Raw genomic sequence first — 23684 nt, 5'->3', positions numbered from 1 at the left:
TCATCTGAAGGTTTGTGTCATTGTCATGGTTTTTGCTTAATTCTGATATTGGTGTGTTTTCAGGATGGCAACGTTGCTTAGCAAGTTCAGAATTGACTTCTCTGATATCATGGTCCTTGGTGATATCAACACAAAGCCAAAGAAAGAAACGTATGTTCTATCTTCTTTTTTATATACATAACTGCAATGTGATAATCTACTTGTTTTTGTTTCTTTCTTCTTGTCTTATTTTTTTTTTTCTTCTGTTAACTAATGTCCCACTTCAAACTGATGTAGTTTAGCTAACGGACAACATTTCATCATTTTGAAACCTGATCAAATATTTAATTGTCTTGTACACTTTTTAGGAGATAATATTTAGGCTGCTCTTGTAGCACAGTTAGGGGAATTTATAAGTCTGACATTCTTTAGAATTACATCTTGCCTCCGGCCAACAAATGTTGGAAATTAGTACATTAACTTCGGCATGCACCACACGCGGAGGTGCACAGAAACTGAAGTGTCCATAGTTAACTCTGCGCTCCGTGCAGCTGAGCTCTCTCCCTACCGCTGCAGCAGTTACACAGACAGCGCAAAAGCCTAGGATTTTTGAAATAGGATGGGTAAAGTCTGATGGTAGTTCAAAGACACTAGTACCAGATCAAGTCCTTTCCCTTTAGGAATGTCAGTAGGCAGTGAACAGATCCATAGCCAATAGACAGCCTGTTATTGGCTATAAAATCTGTCAGCTGGCAGTCACAAGTAGAGAGTGGACCTGATGGGGAACTAGTGTCGTTCACATCACTGGCTGTGAAACGGACAGTGTTTTTAACAACCAGTGACAGGTGGGGGGGAAGAGGGACATGTTGCCTGCTACACAGCATACTGAGACAGACAGTCTGTCAACTTATAGTTGGCCTTAATTCCCTCCGGTTTTGTTACTTATGCACTGAGTGTACTTTTTTTTTTTTTTTTAACTTGGTGCAGTAATAGTGTCACTTTGTATAAGTGCCAATATTAACAACTCCCTAAATCTGATGGGGTGATCTGATCTGTGTGCTTCCGTTCCTTCATTGATCAGACGTGGATGGGTCTCCCTCTTCTTCTCTCACTCTAACCCCCCCCTCCCCTTCCCCCTCTATCTCCTCTCTATCACTCTCTCTCCTTCCCTTTTCTTCTCTCCCCTCTTTCTCTCCTTCATTCTCTCCCCTGTCTTTCTCCCTCCATCTTCCCCTCTCTCTCGCTCTTGCTCTCTTCTGCCATATCACACAACTGCAGAAGCACTACATGGCTTTCCAGCAAAGAAAGGTATTCTGGATTAACGCGAAGTGTTGAGACAGTGGTCAACTAAGCAAACATTATCAGAAACAAGCAAAAAAACTAGTGTTAAGAATCCCCTGTAACTTTTCCTCACTCAAGTTGGTTTCATAAGTAAGCCCAGCTCACATATATAGAAGGTTCAGCTACTTATTTGTGGAGATGCACCATTTTGATAATTTGCTGCTACTAGTTTGTAACCAATATTACAATGATAGTGTGGGTAGAGGCAGAATTTAAACATATAAACCATTTAGAAACCTATTGTAGCATGCTATATTTTGCTGTGACATGATATGGGTGGGGTTACTGTATTTCAATTATTTTATCATAGTTCTACAAGTTGCTGCCTGGTATACCATATTGTCATCAGCTTGTAAAATACATGACCCAACAACCAGCTGTTAAATGTTTTCTTGCATTTCAAAAAAATAAAGGATTTATTGTTGAAAGTGAAGCATATTTTTGCATTGCAGTAACTAAGCTTCTGGCAGCTGTCATCTTCATAGGTAATTACACCTGTTGTAATCAAAAGACCAATTTGTTTTCATTTAATTAAGCTATAATATTTTTTAAATTCTATGCAAAGCACAATGATAGCGTTATCAATTTCTTTTATACTGCTGGAATGTTGCTGATTCTGCCTGCTTACTTTTGCTGTATTTCTGAGAATGCTCCATAATGCACTTCGCTCTGTCCATGGCGATGACGCATATAGTTGGGCCTAGAGTGGAAAAGTACCTGGTGTAATGGTCAGCTTCTTACTTACAGTGGTTGTAAACCTCAGTCATGAAATCTGAACAGAGCACCGCTTTCTGTATGGTATACTTGTCTTTCTCCAAAGCTCTAAAGCCCTGTACAGACAATTAGAAAATCGTATGAAAATTGCGGCTTTCAGAGCGATTGTATGATAATCTGATCATTAGTAAACAGCAATCATCTGAAATTGTAAATAATACTCAAACTGTAATCCCCCTATGAAAAGTTAAACTGTCACCCTTGAAAGTGCAAAACATAAAACCTTTTCTACAAAACCTGTATACAATGTTAATCTTCCTGTAAATAACCAAAATAAGTCCAAAATGTCCACAACAAATATAGTCCAAAGTTTCCACAACTACTGTTTTTCAATCTTCCAAATCGTGAGAAAATCCCAGATACCTAAATAAAAAATTAGAAAAACTGCATATAGTGCATTACCCTTATTCAAAACAAATATATTGAATACATGCACACCACTCGTGAGAGGAAAAAAAAAAAAAACCTTTTTAAATATATATATATATATATATAGTGAATCAAAACACACAACACTCTGTGACACTAAATAAACATAACTACCACACTAAATACTTCAATTTATAAATGCACAATCTGTGTCTTCACTCGTGAAAATAAATCCACAGCAATTACACAATCCGTGCTCAATTTAGTGGTTCCACACCATAGTAGGATTTCATACAATTACCCTCTCTCTGTTTAAACTAGCAATACAAGCACTCCAGGGTAGTTATAACTTCCTAAAGATAGTTTTTTTGGAGGTTACAAAATAAATTACTGTATCACCCAATATATGGCTTCCATTCAGTAGCCCAAAGAGGCATACAAAAAAGAAGGGTTTGTGAAAAGGAATTCACAGAAAAGCGGCTACATTATGAACAGAATGTGATACTCAGAAAAATTTCCAAAAATTATGCTTTATTACATATAAATATTTGACATATGGGCAATCGCCCTGGTTTACCTTCACCTCAGTACGAGACAATACACACAGACCTAAAACCATATAAAATAACACCAAGACCGGTCTGGATAGATGTGCTGCAAAGACAATGACCACTAAAGTCTAAAGTCTTTGTAGCACTGGCACATAGGTTAACACTTCCCAAAGGAGGTGTACACAAAAATTATACCATAGGTATATAGTGTCACATGTAATAAATATAAAGACATGTGTCATGACCATATAGGTTCTATCCCATAGAGGGGAATTCCCAAAAATTATACCAAAGGTATGCAATATCACATGTATACAATGCAGCGAGCACAGTGTGCATCAAAAGAGAGGCATAACCATAAGCCTATGTTAGGCAGCAAAAGGATATCACAAATGAAATGCAGTACAGTCCCATGCCGGCACATGTGGTTGGGGCCCATTCATCTGTAATATAAGTGACTGATTCTTAGGACTTTTAGATATAAATAACGCCCCAGTTGTTGCCTGGATGGAGAAACAGATGCAAGTAGCAGAACACTGCTTCAAGTGATTTCTTCACCACAGCATGTGGACTACACACCACTTTTTGTTGAAAACAAGATAAGGCCCAGCGGCTCCTCCGCCCGTTGAAATATATGTGGCATGCCTTGTTTCCTATATAAAGCACCATAATGTCCCCATCCACCTGTGCAATGGGTAGTAGGAAAGAAAAGGATATCCTTCATAAGTACTGCCCTTCAAAAGGTACTGCTGTATGGAACCAAGGAACCACCGCTAACATCAGCCGACATACCGCGGGTTCCGACCTCTCCATGGCGCCTGTGCCGCCTAAGTATGCCTCATGGCATGTGAAGATGGCTACCTCCTTGTAGGTCAGCGTGCGTTCCACCTAGTGCGCATGACCGGAAGTGACGTATCTGACGTATGACGTCAATGCGTTTCGCCGATGGGCGTATCTCACTCAGCTTCGTCAGGACCAATGGGATTCCTGCTTTTCAACCTTCTATTTATAGTGGATTAAGACCCACCCACATATGCAAAAAATTACATTGCAGTTATCCCCAATGGAAGAAAAGGGGCTAAATACTTAGCACAACCGCTGGTCATAGTTAAATTAAAAAGACAGGCGACTGGAAATATCAAAGGGAGGAAAGACTTGACAATTACAGCAATGCACACAAAAGTAAAAAACAAAAATTATATTCAATTGAAAATTACCACACTTTCACCAGGAGATGGCAGTGTTAATGAAAGGATCTCCAAACCTATTTATTAGGTCAAAAATACACAAGGACACAGTAAAAATTACCGCAAAACCACCACAAGATGGCGATGTTAATTAACAAATCCCTCTATAGGTTATTTTGCCCAGGGTTCCTAAACTTCAAATTAACCACTTATAAGTGTACATTTATTCTCAAAGGAGAGGAAAATAGTTCAAAGATTAGTCCCTTCTACACTTCTAGACCTATATTTCAATGTGTACCATCAGGTTATTAGATATCTCCCCAAAGAAGGTAATCTTAATTATTTAATTAACATATTGTCCTTAATAATTGAATTAACGCATTAACCAGCCATTGACAGGAGTGAGGAATTACCACAGATTGACCAACATATGGCAATATAAGAACATATATCCATACAGATCTATTTATCCAAAAATACTTGGAGATCACATTCCACATTTAACCCCTTTGGGTACAATGTATCAAGTTTATATATCCAATATTTCTCCTTTTTTAGCAGTTCTCTATCAAAATCACCTCTCCTTTGAGGGAAATGCAATGCATAGAAACCTTTCACTTTTGTACCATCCAATTTACCTCCATGATATTTAGCATAGTGTTGGGCAAGATTACTTTCAGGGTCATTAGATCTAATATCTCTGAAATGTTCACCTATTCGTACCTTAAGTTGTCTTTTGGTCTTACCAATATACATCTTTTTACAGGGACAAGTCAAAATGTATAATACTCTCACTGTAGAACAATTTATAAGGCTTTGAATTTTATAATGAGTGCTATTCCTTGAGTCAAAAAAAGAGTCTGTACGATCCACATATTTACAGATTTGGCATGCTGCTGCCTACTGCTGCCAATACTCTACTAGAGGCCAGAAGCTATCACCCACGTTCACTGATTTCAGGAATTCCAGTGGGACAATTTCTGAGATGTCGGAGAAATTGTTCGAATATTCATGACTTTAGGATGGAAGCACAGGATCTTTATAGAAGATTTAGGGAACGGGGATACTCTCACTCTCAAATCAGAAAAGCTCGGAGACGGGCATATCAAACTGACCGTAAGGATTTATTATCTCCTAAAAAGGAGGAGAAGGTCAAATTAAGTGAGCAACCTGTTAGAATGATAACTCAATTTGGAGCCCAATGGCAAGCTGTAAAACAAATATTAGAAAAACATTGGAAGATTTTAACTCAATGTCCCAAATTGAATAAAATTGTAGGTGAGCGCCCCCAAATGGTAGCAAGAAGAGCACCAAATCTTGGTGACCTCCTTATTCATTCTGACTATCAACCGTTAAAACAGACAACATGGTTAAAATCACGTACTAAAGGGATGTTTAAATGTGGAAAATGCCAAATCTGTAAATATGTGGATCGTACAGACTCTTTTTTTTGACTCAAGGAATAGCACTCATTATAAAATTCAAAGCCTTATAAATTGTTCTACAGTGAGAGTATTATACATTTTGACTTGTCCCTGTAAAAAGATGTATATTGGTAAGACCAAAAGACAACTTAAGGTACGAATAGGTGAACATTTCAGAGATATTAGATCTAATGACCCTGAAAGTAATCTTGCCCAACACTATGCTAAATATCATGGAGGTAAATTGGATGGTACAAAAGTGAAAGGTTTCTATGCATTGCATTTCCCTCAAAGGAGAGGTGATTTTGATAGAGAACTGCTAAAAAAGGAGAAATATTGGATATATAAACTTGATACATTGTACCCAAAGGGGTTAAATGTGGAATGTGATCTCCAAGTATTTTTGGATAAATAGATCTGTATGGATATATGTTCTTATATTGCCATATGTTGGTCAATCTGTGGTAATTCCTCACTCCTGTCAATGGCTGGTTAATGCGTTAATTCAATTATTAAGGACAATATGTTAATTAAATAATTAAGATTACCTTCTTTGGGGAGATATCTAATAACCTGATGGTACACATTGAAATATAGGTCTAGAAGTGTAGAAGGGACTAATCTTTGAACTATTTTCCTCTCCTTTGAGAATAAATGTACACTTATAAGTGGTTAATTTGAAGTTTAGGAACCCTGGGCAAAATAACCTATAGAGGGATTTGTTAATTAACATCGCCATCTTGTGGTGGTTTTGCGGTAATTTTTACTGTGTCCTTGTGTATTTTTGACCTAATAAATAGGTTTGGAGATCCTTTCATTAACACTGCCATCTCCTGGTGAAAGTGTGGTAATTTTCAATTGAATATAATTTTTGTTTTTTACTTTTGTGTGCATTGCTGTAATTGTCAAGTCTTTCCTCCCTTTGATATTTCCAGTCGCCTGTCTTTTTAATTTAACTATGACCAGCGGTTGTGCTAAGTATTTAGCCCCTTTTCTTCCATTGGGGATAACTGCAATGTAATTTTTTGCATATGTGGGTGGGTCTTAATCCACTATAAATAGAAGGTTGAAACGCAGGAATCCCATTGGTCCTGACGAAGCTGAGTGAGATACGCCCATCGGCGAAACGCGTTGACGTCATACGTCAGATACGTCACTTCCGGTCATGCGCACTAGGTGGAACGCACGCTGACCTACAAGGAGGTAGCCATCTTCACATGCCATGAGGCATACTTAGGCGGCACATGCGCCATGGAGAGGTCGGAACCCGCGGTATGTCGGCTGATGTTAGCGGTGGTTCCTTGGTTCCATACAGCAGTACCTTTTGAAGGGCAGTACTTATGAAGGATATCCTTTTCTTTCCTACTACCCATTGCACAGGTGGATGGGGACATTATGGTGCTTTATATAGGAAACAAGGCATGCCACATATATTTCAACGGGCGGAGGAGCCGCTGGGCCTGATCTTGTTTTCAACAAAAAGTGGTGTGTAGTCCACATGCTGTGGTGAAGAAATCACTTGAAGCAGTGTTCTGCTACTTGCATCTGTTTCTCCATCCAGGCAACAACTGGGGCGTTATTTATATCTAAAAGTCCTAAGAATCAGTCACTTATATTACAGATGAATGGGCCCCAACCACATGTGCCGGCATGGGACTGTACTGCATTTCATTTGTGATATCCTTTTGCTGCCTAACATAGGCTTATGGTTATGCCTCTCTTTTGACGCACACTGTGCTCGCTGCATTGTATACATGTGATATTGCATACCTTTGGTATAATTTTTGGGAATTCCCCTCTATGGGATAGAACCTATATGGTCATGACACATGTCTTTATATTTATTACATGTGACACTATATACCTATGGTATAATTTTTGTGTACACCTCCTTTGGGAAGTGTTAACCTATGTGCCAGTGCTACAAAGACTTTAGACTTTAGTGGTCATTGTCTTTGCAGCACATCTATCCAGACCGGTCTTGGTGTTATTTTATATGGTTTTAGGTCTGTGTGTATTGTCTCATACTGAGGTGAAGGTAAACCAGGGCGATTGCCCATATGTCAAATATTTATATGTAATAAAGCATAATTTTTGGAAATTTTTCTGAGTATCACATTCTGTTCATAATGTAGCCGCTTTTCTGTGAATTCCTTTTCACAAACCCTTCTTTTTTGTAGTTATAACTTCCTCCCTGCGGATGTATCCAGCCTTAAGAAGAAGTTCTTTGGTGATAGATTATGGTAGTAGCAAGACATATACAGCTAAATTTAAAAAAAATGGGTGTTTTTTACTATTTTTGGCCAGTTTTCCTTTGGTAATAAAAAAAAATCAGGAGATATCCATTACCATTTACCACCAAATGAAAGCCCAATTCATCCTGAAAAAAAAGGTATAATCCACCTGGATGCACAAAGTAGTTGTGGTGATATGTTTTGCTAACACATGTCAAAGTTTTACCCTTAGGCGTGAAGGGGTTAATATTAAGTTGTTACCATTTTTTATTTAGCAAACCTGCAAGTTTGAAACAAAAGGGAATATTTAAGTTCTTGCTATGGTTATATATTGTTGTTGCTGGATAAATCTGTGGCATCACCAAATTTCATAAGGTTAGCAGGCACAGGCAAGTCTTAGATTTGACACTGCAGGCATACAACCCTGAAAGCACAGAAAGTGCAATGCCATTTTTCATTTGGAATTTAAAGAGGAATCCTAAACACCACCACCCCCCTGCCCGCTTCTAAACACAATCTCTCTCTCTCTCTCGTGTATATATATATATATATATATATATATATATATATATATATACACACACACACACACATCAACAGTGTTTTGTAGGGATCTGCCACTACACACCTGGTCCCATGCCACTATCCTCTTATGTTACCAGGGGGTCGCTTGTCTCTGCCTGATTCTTGCAGCCAGCCTTGTGATGCGCTTACATCATAGTGTATCATTGGGGAGATAGCTCAGCTGTAAAAAAACAGAAACAGAGGTCTCCGGAGGACTGGTAAATGGGGTACGAAACATCCTTGGCATTATTTGCTATTTATGTGTTCATTTGTTATAACTTCTGATTTCTCTGACACATAGGCAGCAACTTGGTTCTAAAATAATTCCTGTACCTCTTTGACGTTGTCAGCCATGCATGCCAATCTTAAGGCTTCCAATGTCTATAAAATTCTTAGACAGCCTAACCTTAAATAAGCAGATAAAATCTTTGAATTGTATAGCCTGCAATAACGGTTTTATGAGATCAGTTTACGATTATTCTTTATGGCTCTTTTGATAGCTTGTATAACTTACACTGCGCAAAGATATCATTAGGCACATATGTTCAAGAGTACAACGTCACTGCAGGAGCAGATGGTACACAGTATTTTGCAGATTGCTGAAATATTTATTAACAAGGGGCATGGCAGCAGAGGTCATTTTTTCAGTTAACATTTTAGTTGTACGTCAGTTATCCACTCTATATTTCATGTCATGCTTTTATGATCAGACAAAAGAGGTTTTAAAGAAACCTTCTAAAAGGGACTTCATAATTTATCCTGTAATCTTGTTAGCTTTAATTATACACTTTAGAAAAGCAACTTCAAAGCTGTAAGTGACACCTTTCATTTATTACTTAAAACATGTAAGGAACCTACTAAGTTGCTTGTTCCAAGTCATGTTTATGAGCTGTGTTTATTGCCAGACCTTGCTTTGTCAGGATCATTTGTGGCAAATCCAGGATTTGGCAAGTGTCTGAGCCCATCATCCCCCTAAAATATTATTCTGCCGCTTGTTTAATTTCATAAGCATCAATCGGATTTGTCATTTCATACAACAAATCTGTATGGGAATTATCTTGTTTCCCAGGGGTGCCAACACATTGAATTGAATTAAACAAAATGATTTGTTTTTTTATTTCAAGATGGTGAAATTATTGACCATTGTAAAGAGGTGGCTTTTGTTATACTCTCACAAAGAAGCTTGTGTTGTAGGTGACCTTGTGGAGCATGACTTTTCTGTGAAATCAGACTGGTCAATAATAATTTCTTATGGCTTTTGCTTATACAGTGTATGTTTTTACCTTTGACTTTCAGTGTTGCAGCCTTTGAGGAGATGATTGAGCCATTTAGACTACACGAAGATGAAAAAGAACAAGATGTAGCTGACAAAATGAAAGAAGAAGAACCATGGAGAATAACAGATAATGAACTAGAGCTGTACAAAACAAAGGTATGCATTATCCATACATCCATCTGGCTGGTTTTATTATTTTTCTAAAGAACCTTCCCAGTCTTAAAATCCTAGGTTTATTTATGTTCCTTACTTTTGTATATGATAATGCCATGTCTTGTTACTTTGAACATCCACTACTTGGGGTAGCTCTGACACGATGCAGTGGTGTAAGAGTCAGAGGCCAAAGTACAGGAGCATGCCTATTGTGCTGATCTGAAATGTCATCTTAATCAGGCACCATGCCTCTATTTCCCTGTGTGTTAACAAAAGCTAGGAACAGCAGTTCATATACAGACACTCTTTTCATTAGTAGCTAATTGATAAAAGAGGTGAGCTGTAAGAAAACGTGTAGTAAGCACACTAGTTGACATCTGTTTCAATGCATCCCCCAGTGCGTACCTCCCTTTGGTTCCTACAATGGGCTTATGTTAGATACTGTATATTTTGTAGTGTGACAGGTTTACTTTAACTGGAACCTTAGACATACCTTGTACATCCTAGAGACCTTCTCCATTGGGCACACACCTGCTGGCAGTTTGGTAGCTGTGTCAGTTCTTTTAGCACTGAAAACTGATGTCTTAGCATCTGCGCTTGTTTAACAGACTTCAATGCATTGTTTTAGAGGCTAACTCAAATGTTTCTATTTATTTTTTTAAAGTGGTAGTTTATTTTTCACAGATTTCTAAAAATACTTTTATAATTCAGTACAAAAATGTTCTTTGTGGTATAAGTGCCAAAATGTACACACACAAAATTAACCACCAACTGCCCAGGTCAATTCTGACATTTCTATGTTACATGTACAAATCAGCAATTTTTTTGCTAAAATGTACTTAGAAACCCCAAACATATATATTTTTTTAAGCAGAGGCCCCGGAGAATTAAATAGTGATTTTTGCAATTATATTTGCACAGCAGTTTTTATCAAACGCAAATGTTTAGAAAAAAATATGTTTTGAATTTTAGTGCACCAAAAAACAATATAATATTCAATTTTTTGGTAAATATAGAAGATGATGTTGTGAAGAGTAAATCTATACCTAGCATGTCGTGTTCAAATTGTACACTTGTAGAATGGCAATAAACTATGGTACATTCAATTATCTATAGACGATAACAGGCTACCAGTGCTCTCACTGTGATGTTAGTGCGATCACTGTTTACATATGCATGCGGGACCTATATATGCATTCGCATTTGTGGGGTGGGGGAACGCTTTAAGATTTCCTTTATTATTTATTTATTTATATTTTACACTGTCCCTTTTTTATCAACGACAAATGAACAACATCCCTTGTGAAGGCATGGGCCGTGACAGGTCCTTTTTTTGGAGAGATTCGGAACCTATTAGACCCCATCATACAGATATCAGTACCACATCCTGAAGATGACATATGCGTACATTGGTCAGGAAGCAGTTAAATTTAAAAAAGCCTGGACTTTGAAAACATGCTTTGCACCAGAAATCTATTTTTAGTGTACTGTACTGATAAACAGGACAAGTTGCCAAATAAAATTAGTATGTTATAATAAATTGTCAGTAAATATTATGCTATAGTATAGTGACTTTAGTTAAAAGCTGCTGAATTTGGAGTAGGGAACAATGTCCCCATGACAGTGTAATTTGGAGGTGTGGGACAGCATCAGAGTGACGTTGCCATTTTAGATGTAGTGAACAGTGCCATTTGGAAAGTTTCACTTGGAATAGGGGACAGCATCACAAGGACAGTGTACTAAACTGCTGTCTGCATGTTCAGCACAAAGCAGTGATTAGTCTGGGGGCATGGCTAGGATGTGAACGAGGAAAGACACTCCTCCCTGGAGCTCCTTGCCATCTTGCAAAAATTTGGCACCATCACTGACACTACACCTTTTCTCAGAGCTCTCTTGACATCTGCTGGGTGGGGAGATCAGTGCAAAGTCATGTTGGCTAAAAAGAAATCTCCGGTGGCTCAGACTACTCAGCCCCAGGGAACAATGCGCTGCTGGGTCACATGTGCCGTCTCCGTCCTCTTGCCTGGTCCAGCGTTCTCCTCTTGCCTGGTCCAGCGTTCTCCTCTCCTTCTCTGGGTAAAGTGGCAGCTTGCGTGGAGGCTCCAGCTGTGACTCTGGGTGGTATTTCAGCCTGCTGCTCCCTTAGATGCAGCACCTACTTGGGGGGGGGGGGGAGGGGGGGAGACCCCCCCTCTAAGACCATTACCAGGCCTACTCTGGAGGCCATAGATGGCTGAAAAACGGCCCTCATGTTGATTGATCATCTGGCAACTGAATACACCCTGATCTGTCATAGCCTGGACAAGATCAGAGACAGGATGACAGAGGAGTGTCTCTTTGAGGTAGAGGATAGGACTGTGTATCACTCCATGCAGCTTGCTGATCTGTAAACCCAGGTGAGTGCAATGGCTGAAAAATTTGAAGATGGAGAAAATGGGCAACGTCATAACAATGTTGAAGGTGGTGGGCCTGCCTGAAAAGGCTGAGGGGGCACAATCAGCTATCTTTGCTAAGCAGTTTTTTAAAGATCTTCTACATCAGTCAGATATATCGCCCACCTATTTAGTGGAGAGAGTCCATCGTGATCCAACTAGTGAACAACCCTCAGGTGCTCCACCTCGGCCATTCTTGGTGCATTTTCTCTACTTTATCAACCGTGACTGGATGCTGGCAAAGGCTCGCAAACAACCCGAGTTATGCTAAGATAACACGATTCCCTGATTTCTCTGCTGAAACACAAAGAAAACTCAGTTCCTTTACTGAAGTCCACAAACACCTATGGATCAGAGGCCTACAGTATAGTATGCTTTATCCTAGCAAGCTCCGGATAGAGCACCAAGTTTATATGAAGTTCTTCGTTAACCCATTTGAGGCCAATGAATGGCTGGGCACTATTTGATCCTGCTTGTTGCTGCACCTGTCCTCTAGGAGTCTCTTGCCTTCATTTCTTGTCTCATTATTGCTCTCTGGTTCCCAACATTTCAGTTGTTGCCATATGGTTACTGGCTTCCTTTGACACTCATTCGTCCGAACAACATCTATGGACATGGATGGGACTTGTGACTTCTTGGATCTCTGTCTAGGCAAACGGAGCTCCTTGGAATACAAGAATACATCATTAGTGGGAAACTTTTTTCTTTTTGTTCTCTTTTTTTCACTTGATGGAGAACTAGTAACGTTCCTTGGATTTTTGACTTTGGGTTATGGATATAGGTTGTATACCAAGTTTAGTTTATAGGTTGGATATTACAGCAGGGAATGTTAGTTTCTACAGATTCCAGACTTTCCTTTCCAGGAGGATTCTACTTGGTCTTATATTGGGTATACATGTTTCCCCTTCCTTTATGGCAAATAGTTATCTGGCCGAAAGTGCACATTTGGAATACAGGGGTTTATATTTTCAACTGGTGTATATCATGGCTACCTCATTGAAAATGGTGTCATGGCATGTTCGGAGTCTAAATTACAAGATTGCAAAAGCTGCAGCTTTTCAATATTTGAAAGTGATCAGGTCGCATGTGGTGCTCCTGCTGGAGACTTACCTGGATGGCAGCTTCGTCAGCCATGGATCCAAAGGGTTTTTCATGCCACCTACTCCTCCTAAGCACAGGGAGTAGCCATTCTTTACAGTAAGGCCGTCCCTTGCTCAATCCAGCAGGTGATCTCTGACCCGGGAGGGTGATATGTGGCCCTGGTTTTGGATATATTCCAGAAAAAACTGGTCATTGTATATGTATATCCGCCACCACCGTTTCAGCAGCCACTAGTGTATGATCTTTTAGTAGTTTTGGCCCCCTTCATGCATTTTCCACTGGTTCTGGCTTAATGCCATCCTTGATAGTGCGTTGGACATTTCAAATCCGGCTAGGCCGGCTTCTGCTGAGTTCCTTTTATGGGCCTCCACAGCCCAAGTTACAGAAATTTAGCAGTGGAAACATCCATCCTTGAAAATATTTTCCTGCCTTTCGAGAACCCATAAAACTGACTTGAGAATAGACCAGGCCTTTGCCACTGCCTCTTTTTTAAACTTGGTTCATGAGGCTTCTTATTTGGCATCCACCCATGGTAACTCTGGCAGTAGCGGCTGGGGCTGGCAGGAATGAATGGTGGTGGCCTCCGAGATGGCTGCAAACTGAGCAGCTCACGACGGGTGAAGACTCCTATGGGTGCCTTTTGGCAAACTAATCCCTCTTTGCAGGAGGTCCCGATAGTTTGGAACACATTTAAAGCAGCGATGAGCTTTATGTCAGGGAAATCCACAGATACAAATCTCTGCAGCCTATTCTCCAATTTACTGATTTCCCACGATGACGGTGGTGCAAGAGCAGTAGTATCCTTGGATATTGGCAAATCTTTTGATTTTGTGGATTTGGGGGTACATGCATCAGGTGTTACACTGGATGGGCTTTTGTCCCAATTTTTGTATATGGATCTCTCTACTATACAAGCAACCCAAGATGGCCCTTAAATTAGGCACCTCAATCTTACCCTTATTTGCTGTGCTTAGAGGGACTCGACAGGAGTGTCCTCTGCCGCCTCCTCCTATTTTCTGTAATGATTAAGCCTCCTGGCCGTGGCACTGCACTCCTTCCTTGATGTTGGTGCACTAAACGTAGGGTCTATTGAGAAATTTTACTTTTTGTGAAAGACCCAGGTCAGTCCCTACAAGTAGTGTTAGTATCTTGGATACCTTCACAGGCTTTTCTGGTCTCAAGGTGCATTGGGGCAAATCGACCATTTTACCGCTGGATCCTGGGACTAGAAACGTAGCGGATGATACTGAACCGCTTCAGTGGGTAACTTGCTTTACATATTAATGGGTTAGTGTTTCAGCCAGGGTATCCAATTACTGTTCGCCCGATTTGTTACCGTTGATAGATTTTTTTTTTTGAAGAGGAAAATCGAAGCATGGTAGAACCTGCCATTGTCATTGTTTGGGAGAATCCACCTTCTTAAAATGAAGGTCCTTCAAGTTTTTCTTTACTCCCTCCGCAATTCACCCATTTGGATTTTGCGCTCTTTCTTCAGGCGTGTCCATGGTCTTTTCTGGTCATTTATTTGGGGTCCCTCTACACCATGTATAGGCCTTAAGGCACTTCAAGAACTATGGGGGCAGGGGGGTTTAGCCCTCCCCGTTATATACAGATATTATCTGGCAGGTCAGGGTGTTTTCGCACAGAGGTGGCTTCTTGGTGAGGCTCTTATGAAAGTTTGAGACTCCTGTATAGAGGCTCGAGTGCTCAATTTCCCCTAACCACCACAATGCAGGCCATTTTCTGGCCATGTCTGAGAAAGTATTCAGTCGATTCTTCAACCTGATTCTTCTCTGTCACCAGCCTCCCCACTTTGGTTAAACCCCAAACTTCTTCCATTCGATACAATTTTGGATCCCATAATTTGGGCTTCCGAAGTCAGTAAGACCTTTGGTGATATCGCTGGAAGGAGCACCCAGCTAACATCTGATGATTTGAAATCCAAGCATAATTTGCCTATTTCTTATTTTTTTTTTTTTTTTTTAATATGTGCAGTTGCTTCACACATTCATTGCACAATTTAGCTCCACTTAAATACGTTACTAGGCCCATGACCCTTACTAAACCGTTATCAGAGTTTTGTAAGGAGTTGTTTTCAGTTCCTCCGGCTTCAGTACAAAAGTGTGGGACAAAATGGGTGGAAGATGTACCTGTTCTAGATAATGAAGACTGGGATTTTTCTTTTACAGTTTGGTCTCAGCTAGGGATCATCTGATCCAATTTAATTTTTTACACACAGTGAAGGAAATAAGTATTTGATCCCCTGCTGATTTTGAATGTTTGCCCACTCACAAAGAAATGATCAGTCTAAAAATCGAATGGTTGGTGTATTGTAACACGGAGACAGAATAGCAACCACAAATTCAAAAGAAATGCACGTCTAACAAATTATGAACTGATTTGCATGTTCATGAGGGAAATAAGTACTTGATCCCCTATCATTCAGCAGGATTTCTGTCTACCAAGTGTCTTTCATACAGGTAACAAGCTGAGATTAGAAGCAGTCTCTTAAAGGGAGTGCTGCTAATCTCATTTTGTTATCTGTATAAAAGACACCTGTCCACAGGAGTAATCAAACAATCAGATTCCAAACTCTGCACCATGGCAAAAACCAAAGAGCTGTCCAAAGATGTCATGGACAAGATAGTAGACCTACACAAGGCTGGACTGGGCTACCAAACTATCGCCAAGCAACTTGGTGAGAAGGTGACAACATTTGGTGCAATCATTCGCAAATGGAAGAAACACAAAACAACTTTCAGTCTCCCTAGGTCTGGTGCACCATGCAAGGTCTCACCTAGTGGAGTGTCAGTGATCATGAAAACTGTGAGGAATCATCCCAGAACTACACGTGAGGATCTTTTCAATGATCTCCAGGCAGCTGGGACCACAGTCACCAAGAAAACAATTGGTAACACACTACGCCGACAAGGATTGAAAACATTCAGTGCCCGCAAGGTCCCTCTGCTCAAGAAAGCACATGTTCAGGCTCGTCTGAACTTTGCCACTAAACATCTGAATGATGCAGAGGAGGACTGGTTGAAAGTGTTGTGGTCTGATGAGACCAAAATCGAGCTCTTTGGCATCAACTCAATTCGCAGTGTTTGGAGGAGGAGGAATGCTGCCTATGACCCCAAGAACACCATCCCACCTGTCAAACGTGGTGGAAACATTCTGCTTTGGGGGTGTTTTTATGCTAAGGGGACAGGACAACTGCACCGCATCAAAGGGATGATGAACGGGGCAATGTACCGTCAAATCTTGGGTGAGAACCTTCTTCCCTCAGCCAGGGCATTGAAGATGGGTCATGGATGCGTGTTCCAGCAGGACAATGACCCAAAACACACGGACAAGGCAACAAAGGAGTGGCTCAAGAAGAAGCACATTAAGGTCCTGGAGTGGCCTAGCCAGTCTCCAGACTCCATATTGAAAATCTGTGGAGGGAGCTGAAAGTTCGGGTTGCCAAACGTCAGCCATCAAACCTTGATGACTTGGAGAGGATCTGCCAAGAGGAGTGGGCCAAAATCCCTCCTGAGATGTGTGAAAACCTGGTGGCCAACTACAGGAAATGTCTGATCTCTGATTGCCAACAAGGGATTTGCCACCAAGTACTAAGTCATGTTTTGTGAAGGGGAACAAATACTTATTTCCTTCATGAACATGCAAATCAGTGCATCATTTGTCACATGCATTTCTTTTGAATTGTTTGTTGCTATTCTGTCTCTCAGTGTTACAATACACCTACCATTTGATTTTTAGACTGATCATTTCTTTGTGAGTGGGCAAACATTCAAAATCAGCAGGGGATCAAATACTTATATCCTTCACTGTAGAGCGTAATATAACCCTGCAAAATTGGCACACATTTACCCTCAGGTCTCTGTGGAGTTTTGGCAATGCTTGCAATTCCCAGCTGACTTTGGACATATTTTCTGGTATTTCCCACTGATGCAAGGATTTTGGAATGATATACTGCAGGTTATCTCTGGGGTTACCTCTATAAACTACCACTAACTGTATCAGTTGGTCCTTGGGGTTTGGTGGAAGGTTTAATGTTCAACTGTTTTTTTCTGTGTGGTGTTTCTGTGTGCTCTTTTCCTTTTTTTTTTTTCCCTTGTTGGTCAAGCATTAAGTGGCTGGTCCTGCGTGACCAATTCAAGCCTTGCACTAGCAACTATTGTCTATTATTTGTTAGTATTTTTTGTATGTTTTACAAATAATAAACAGAAATTACAACAAAAAAAATAATTAGTCTAACCAACTATCATGTTTACATATTTACTCTTCCTGACCTTTTTCTGCTCTGCACTAGACACACCGCCAGATCCGGTTAAATGAGTTGTTGAAGGAGCACTCAAGCACAGCCAACGTCATTGTCATGTAAGTTTACAATATGTCTGCAAGAAACTTCCTCATTTGATACATACCTTGGTGAAAATAGATTTGTTTGACTATTCTTTTCTAGCCATTGCTGCAGGTGACTGTGTTGTTAGATGTTAGAGAAGATAGTAGGAAATATGTAGTTTTCAAAGCCTATTTAATTGTTCATAGATCATTTGTTGCTTAATGGTGGCAGGGATTTGGTGGCTTGACAATTCACAGAATACATCTATTCCGTTCACTACAAACAAGTGACATAATTTTTTTTTTTTTTAAGATTATTATCTGAATTTTGTCCTAGCCAGGTAAATGACCCCGGAATAGAGTTTGAAGCTAGCCTAATTCTGGTGCTGCATGACTAACTTATATTAGTCAGTTTCCCAGCAAAGCAAGGTTAATTTTATTGTTGATTTATCACTTTTTATGACTGAGACTGGACAAATACTCATTTAGAAATCAGTCACAGCAATGAACAGTTGGGGTTCGTATTGCCCACTACAGTCCCAGCACATTAAGCAGCCCACATCCCTGGGTTGCAATGTTGTGCACTGAAAAAAATGTGCTGCATGCAGCATTTATTTTCTAACACAGTGGATTGCGATGCAAACTACCACATTGCAACGCCAGGACGGGAATAGAATTTATTGAAATGTCATGTAAATGTGCTATGCGTGGGATTTCTGCTTCAGCACTATTTACTCATAGATCACAACAACAGCCTTGAGATCAGTGAAGCTTGCAGGTGTGAACGAGCCCTAAATGTTTTTCTAGAAATTATTTCCACATCTTTAACCATTTGAGTCCCAGGTGCCATTTTAAAACGACACTGGAAGAGCAGCAGAAATAACTTCACTCCAGTGAACTACAGGAGAAGTATAGCGAAAATAGCTTTGGCTATAGTTCTCCTTTGAGCGCAGCTTTAGAATAAGTAGGTACACGCACTTAAGCAATAGGGCAGAAATTGAGTTTCAGCAAGTTGCTATTTTTAACTTTAGTATGTGCTTCATCCTACTGTAATCTGCTGCTACACATTGACATCTACCCCTTTTCATACATCAAAGGGAGCAAGCTGACTCTTCTCTGCTCATGCAACCTGTTTCCTGATGAAGCAGTGGGCTGCATGCTTGATGTTTTTTTACATTGCCCTGAAGGCTTCTGGGATGAGTGACATGGGTATGCAGTGCTAAAGAAGATCCCAATTCCATAATTTGATACTGTCATCTGGGTGCCGCAAAATACCCTAGAGGAAAGTTTTTTTGTTTTTTTTTAACATAGTCCAGAAAAAAAAACAGTTATGTTAACATATTTCTTTAAATAAGGACCTTAGATTGTGTGCATTGTTATTACTGTGACATGAACATTAGACTGTGAACCTCACTGAACCAGAAACTCGTATAACTAGTTTATAGTCCACTTATATGCACTGCACACTAAGTTACTGTTGTAGAAATATAAGAAAACTGTATTGGTCTTTAATTGTTTAACTTTGGTTTCTTGTAGGAGCCTTCCAGTTGCAAGAAAAGGCGCGGTGTCCAGTGCACTTTACATGGCTTGGATAGAGGCACTTTCTAAAGATCTCCCACCCATACTGCTTGTCCGTGGAAATCACCAGAGTGTCTTAACATTCTATTCCTAAGTGCTGCCAGCTGCAGAACCTGAAGAAGTGGTATTCCGGAGGCTGGAGCTCAAAGTATCATCACGTTCTCCTAACCCTAGAACGTCTTTCTCAATTAAACAGACTTGAAAGCACACGGAAGAAAGTAACTATTTCCAGGCTTAAGAAAATTTTGCAGTTGTACTGCTTCTGTTACATGACCAGTGGATCTTGGCTTCATAAGGGAGATTCTTATGTATGGGACTCAAATACATGAAAGTTTTTCTTTGCTACTTGAACAGCAGCAATAAAAGTGTGTTTGTTTTTATTTTGACCAGTAAAAGGATTCTAGATTTGTAAAAAAAAAAAAAACACAAAAAAATAACAAAGCCTTTAGCCTTGAGGTGCCTTTTTGAAAATTTGAAACCAAACTTCATCCATAGCCCCATTTTTTTTTATAAATCTTGTATAGAATGTACAATCTGCCTTTCCACTAGGACTGTAGATCAAAAAAAACTTTAGTTTATAGTTTCTTCCACCTTCATGATAACTTATGCTGCTTCTCCGTCTTCCATCAAGCTCTCCACACCTCACTTATGTCAAAACCTTTTTTAATGTCTGTTAGACAAAGAACGTTATTTCAAAAATAAACAAGTGACATGATTGGTGTATTTGAACAAATGACCAGGTTGTTCTTATCGAGTCATTAAGCTCCAGCATGGTAAATCCCAGGACATAAGGTAGTGGGAACATTATTAGGCTTACTCAGTACACCAGTGCAAGTAGCGAAGCATTGGGTTCCAGTGCTAATAGCAACCAATAAAAATCCATATTGTACTGTACAGAGTTCAGCAAAGTGAGTATTTCTTGGTTGCTATGGATTGATTCTCATTATGCTTCTTGCAATTGTAATAAATAAGTATACTGGTATGTTCTTGTAAAATAATTTATCGTACTGTTAGTGTTGGTTTTGTCATATTTCGTTGCGAGACACATTTCTCTTCGTGATAAGCAAAACACATTTTGCTCTGACACTGGAAAGGATTTGTAACAGAACATGAAACGTCTGTGGAAACTGTAAATTATTGCTGTGGGCAACTCAGACACTTTTAAATATATGGAGCCCATAGGAGTCATGTTTAATCATTATAGCACCTATTGCTAGTTTAGTCATACTGCTTGGTCTAATAAATAAGTTTTACTAAGATGGTTACAAGGAACCTTCATGAGAGAGTTTGTAGCCCCTAAAGAACAATGCCGCTTTGCTTAGTTGTTTTATAACTCAGGTTTGCTCACCCACCACATCCAGTCCACGAAGTTGATTTGTTATTGAAGTCAGCCCTTTCCCTCCATTTCTCAGTCATTTATGCTTGGAACTTATATAATTTCCCTAGAGAAATTCATTTTGCACACACTTTTGTCTTTCACTTTTGGTATGTGTTCTCCTAGTTGTTTTATTCAGGTCAAAAAATGGCTTCCACCACTTATATGTTTGTGACCAATATGGCCTAAGAAGTATTTTACTCCTCATAGATGTCTCATTTCATGAATGACAAGGAAATAAGCTTTAGGATTTTTTTTCTTCTGTATGTTAATCATTATTGTTCGAGCCAGATGAAACGCACAGTGTCTTAGCTTATTTGGCAAATGACTTTGTATTCCTCCTAGTAGGAATGACGGAAACTGAATGCAGTGTTGTATGTTTCATTTGCAGTGTTGTACATGTTTTAATCATGGGTCTCCATGATTTAACCTCTCAATATGATTTATTTTAAGTGCAATAGCATTTATTTGGGAAACAAATGAGACAAAAAGTTGTGAGCCTGTTCTTGGTAACTGAGCTTAGAGTTGTCTCATGTTTTTAAGTGCAGGATCAGCTTTTTGGCACCATAAATGCTGATTCCCTTTTATGGTCTTTATGATTTTGGGAGTCTGCATGTTGGCCTTAGAAGTAGGATGGCTGTCAGTCTTCTAACATGTAATTTATAATTATAGTATTCAGCTGCATTTGCTTAAAAAATGAGAGTTTTAAAAACATTGCTCATGGTAGCCAGTCATTTTCAACGGTCAATATTCTGGTGTAGACCAACAAAATGTTCAACTTGTTGCCACTGACAGCATGAACATGCTAGAACACTTTTTAGTCAATGTTTAAAATTTTCTTCCAAAGTTATCCAGTGTACCTGCCAGTGGCATCAGGCAGAAATGGACCAGAACAAGATCTTATTTAGTTGCTCTGTTTTGAAGAATTGGAAAGGAAGTTAGGCGATGGCACTGTTAGGAGAAGGCTTATTTTAGCAGGCACATTTATTGTTGGATTTGCCTACGTTAAGGAATGACCATGAATGAATAGGCCAATGTGCATTCCATCTCATTCTTTAATTTTTCAGCTGAAGTTCATAAAAATAAAAAAACAATTCTACTAAATGTTGAAGGTTATCCACTAAACTGCTTGGTGTTTCCAAATGCATTAATTTGTTAGAAAAAAAAAGTTAAAACAGCAGCTGATTTTGCTACATGACATACTGAAATTGTCTTTCACAGTGTCTGCAGAAGACTAGCTCCAATGGAATATGAGATCTTAAGTTGGAAATAGTGAATAGCAGTCAGCCACATCTGCATGATCCGGCCACGTTGTTTTTTGGGGTTGCTTTATAGATAAGCACACTTGTGTGGCACCAGCAGACAGCCCTGGCATCAGGGAAAAACAGCTATGCAGTGCAGCCTGTAGGCTCTTTTCCAGAGGTTTAGCCAAGAATGTCTGATGAGGTTAGACGACACACAAGAACATTGAAATAGCCACCTGATCCTGCTGAAATTTTTGGGATAGGGCAATGGTTATGTTTATGGGTGCCTTTCCTCATCATCAAATAAGCTGTATGGTGTAGAAAGTTTGGTTGTTACTGTAAAATGTTCTATATGTACTTTCCTTCTCAGATGAACGGGTCTTTGGAATTGGGTAATGCTTTCTGCTTTCCAGCAGTGTTCGTTGATAACATGTACTGATAACCAGAAAAGAAATCTAATCCAAGTAGTTTAGCAGCCCCCAATGATTGCACATGATTGGCAGTACATCCGTATAGACAGTGTTGGTATTGCGGGTTCGGTGTACAATATACGATTTTACAACTACTATATTACTCATTTATATTTTCCACCAGATGTTGTCTTGTATAAATGCGGTGAAATGTACAAAGTAATTATAATGTTTTTAGACTATGCATGTATGCGTCACTATGTAGTGATATATTGTGTTGGTGCTTGGTTGTAAATACATCACAGTTATATTGTGCAGAATTTGTGTGAGTATAACACACTGGCATACACTTTTGGGATATTATCTGAATGTGGATCCATCTTATATGTACTGGTTTGGGATGAAAGTAGGGGATGTTCTTTTAATTTAAACTTAGATTTTTTTTTACCCTCCCCCCATAAAGTATGAGTGCTTACCTCTCTCCTTTTTTGTTGCATAAAGCCTCTATTTATAACATTAGAACATCACTGAAGAAAAGCTTTTTCTGGCACATTTGTGACTATAGACACTATAGAGTACAGTAGCTTATGGCACCCAACCACAGTTTATTTACTGTAGTCATGCTAGTTGAGATGACAGGTTGCTGTAGGTTAGTGTGCTTGTTAAATCACATTGTGCTATTTTATTAAGCCTGAATGTCTTGCTTGACTGCATTAAATGAGAGAAATTTTAAGGTTTGGATTTGTGTGAATCTTTTTGTGTTACACCGTAGACATGTCTGGTTTAAAGAAGGGTCAACCAGCAGATTGCCACTGAAGACTTGCCTATATCATGACCTTATACCATGTGTTTTTGGTACAGGTCTGCTACATGTACATATAGATGGGTAAATAAAACTTCCAAATGTTGCGAATGTGTTATCCTCAGAATAACTGAAAATTAAAGGGTTTGACATTTCCATCTATACAGGTAAAATAGTTAACTTCTAATAGCAAATGTCAGAACTCAAACTTCCAGGTGTTAGATATACAGAACAATTTCTGAAGGTTTCTTACGGTTTTGAAGAGCATTTCAAAACTCCATGTTGAGTCTCCCCTTTCTTTATGTAATATATTAATGAGCAAAGACATTTCCAACAAGTGTCTGCTTTTTAGCAGATATTTAGATGGACTGCTGCTTTTAACCTGTTTTAAAGATGTGTAGAAGCTCTGCTTTTATTTATCTACTTTTGTCCAATCACTGGACTAAACTGTGTCTTCGGCGGGGTCTTCACAAAATATGTTACAAAAGAGTAAATAAATTGCTGATTTCCTCATGTTAGTGCTGCTATCTTGTATTTGTGACCAGG

General features: G+C 39.3%; 1 protein-coding gene across 2 annotated transcripts in view; it reads left to right on the top strand.

Annotated features, from left to right (window-relative positions):
* Positions 1 to 23069, top strand: part of SLC12A2 (solute carrier family 12 member 2) — a 189107-nt gene extending 166038 nt beyond the window's left edge. For both annotated transcript variants that reach the window (XM_089677757.1, XM_089677750.1), the window contains 4 exons: positions 64 to 150; positions 9720 to 9855; positions 17698 to 17765; positions 19266 to 23069. In XM_089677757.1, coding sequence (XP_089533883.1) covers positions 64 to 150; positions 9720 to 9855; positions 17698 to 17765; positions 19266 to 19401 — 427 coding nt within the window. In that variant the 3' untranslated portion in view covers positions 19402 to 23069. The remainder of the gene's footprint in view (positions 1 to 63; positions 151 to 9719; positions 9856 to 17697; positions 17766 to 19265) is intronic.
* The last annotated feature ends 615 nt before the right edge of the window (positions 23070 to 23684 follow it).

This window comes from Staurois parvus, unplaced genomic scaffold (genome assembly GCF_062004578.1).
Source record: "Staurois parvus isolate SC_StPar_1 unplaced genomic scaffold, SC_StPar_1.0 ptg000014l, whole genome shotgun sequence".
Taxonomy (NCBI): Eukaryota; Metazoa; Chordata; class Amphibia; order Anura; family Ranidae; genus Staurois; species Staurois parvus.
This window is presented reverse-complemented; position numbering and strand designations above follow the sequence as displayed.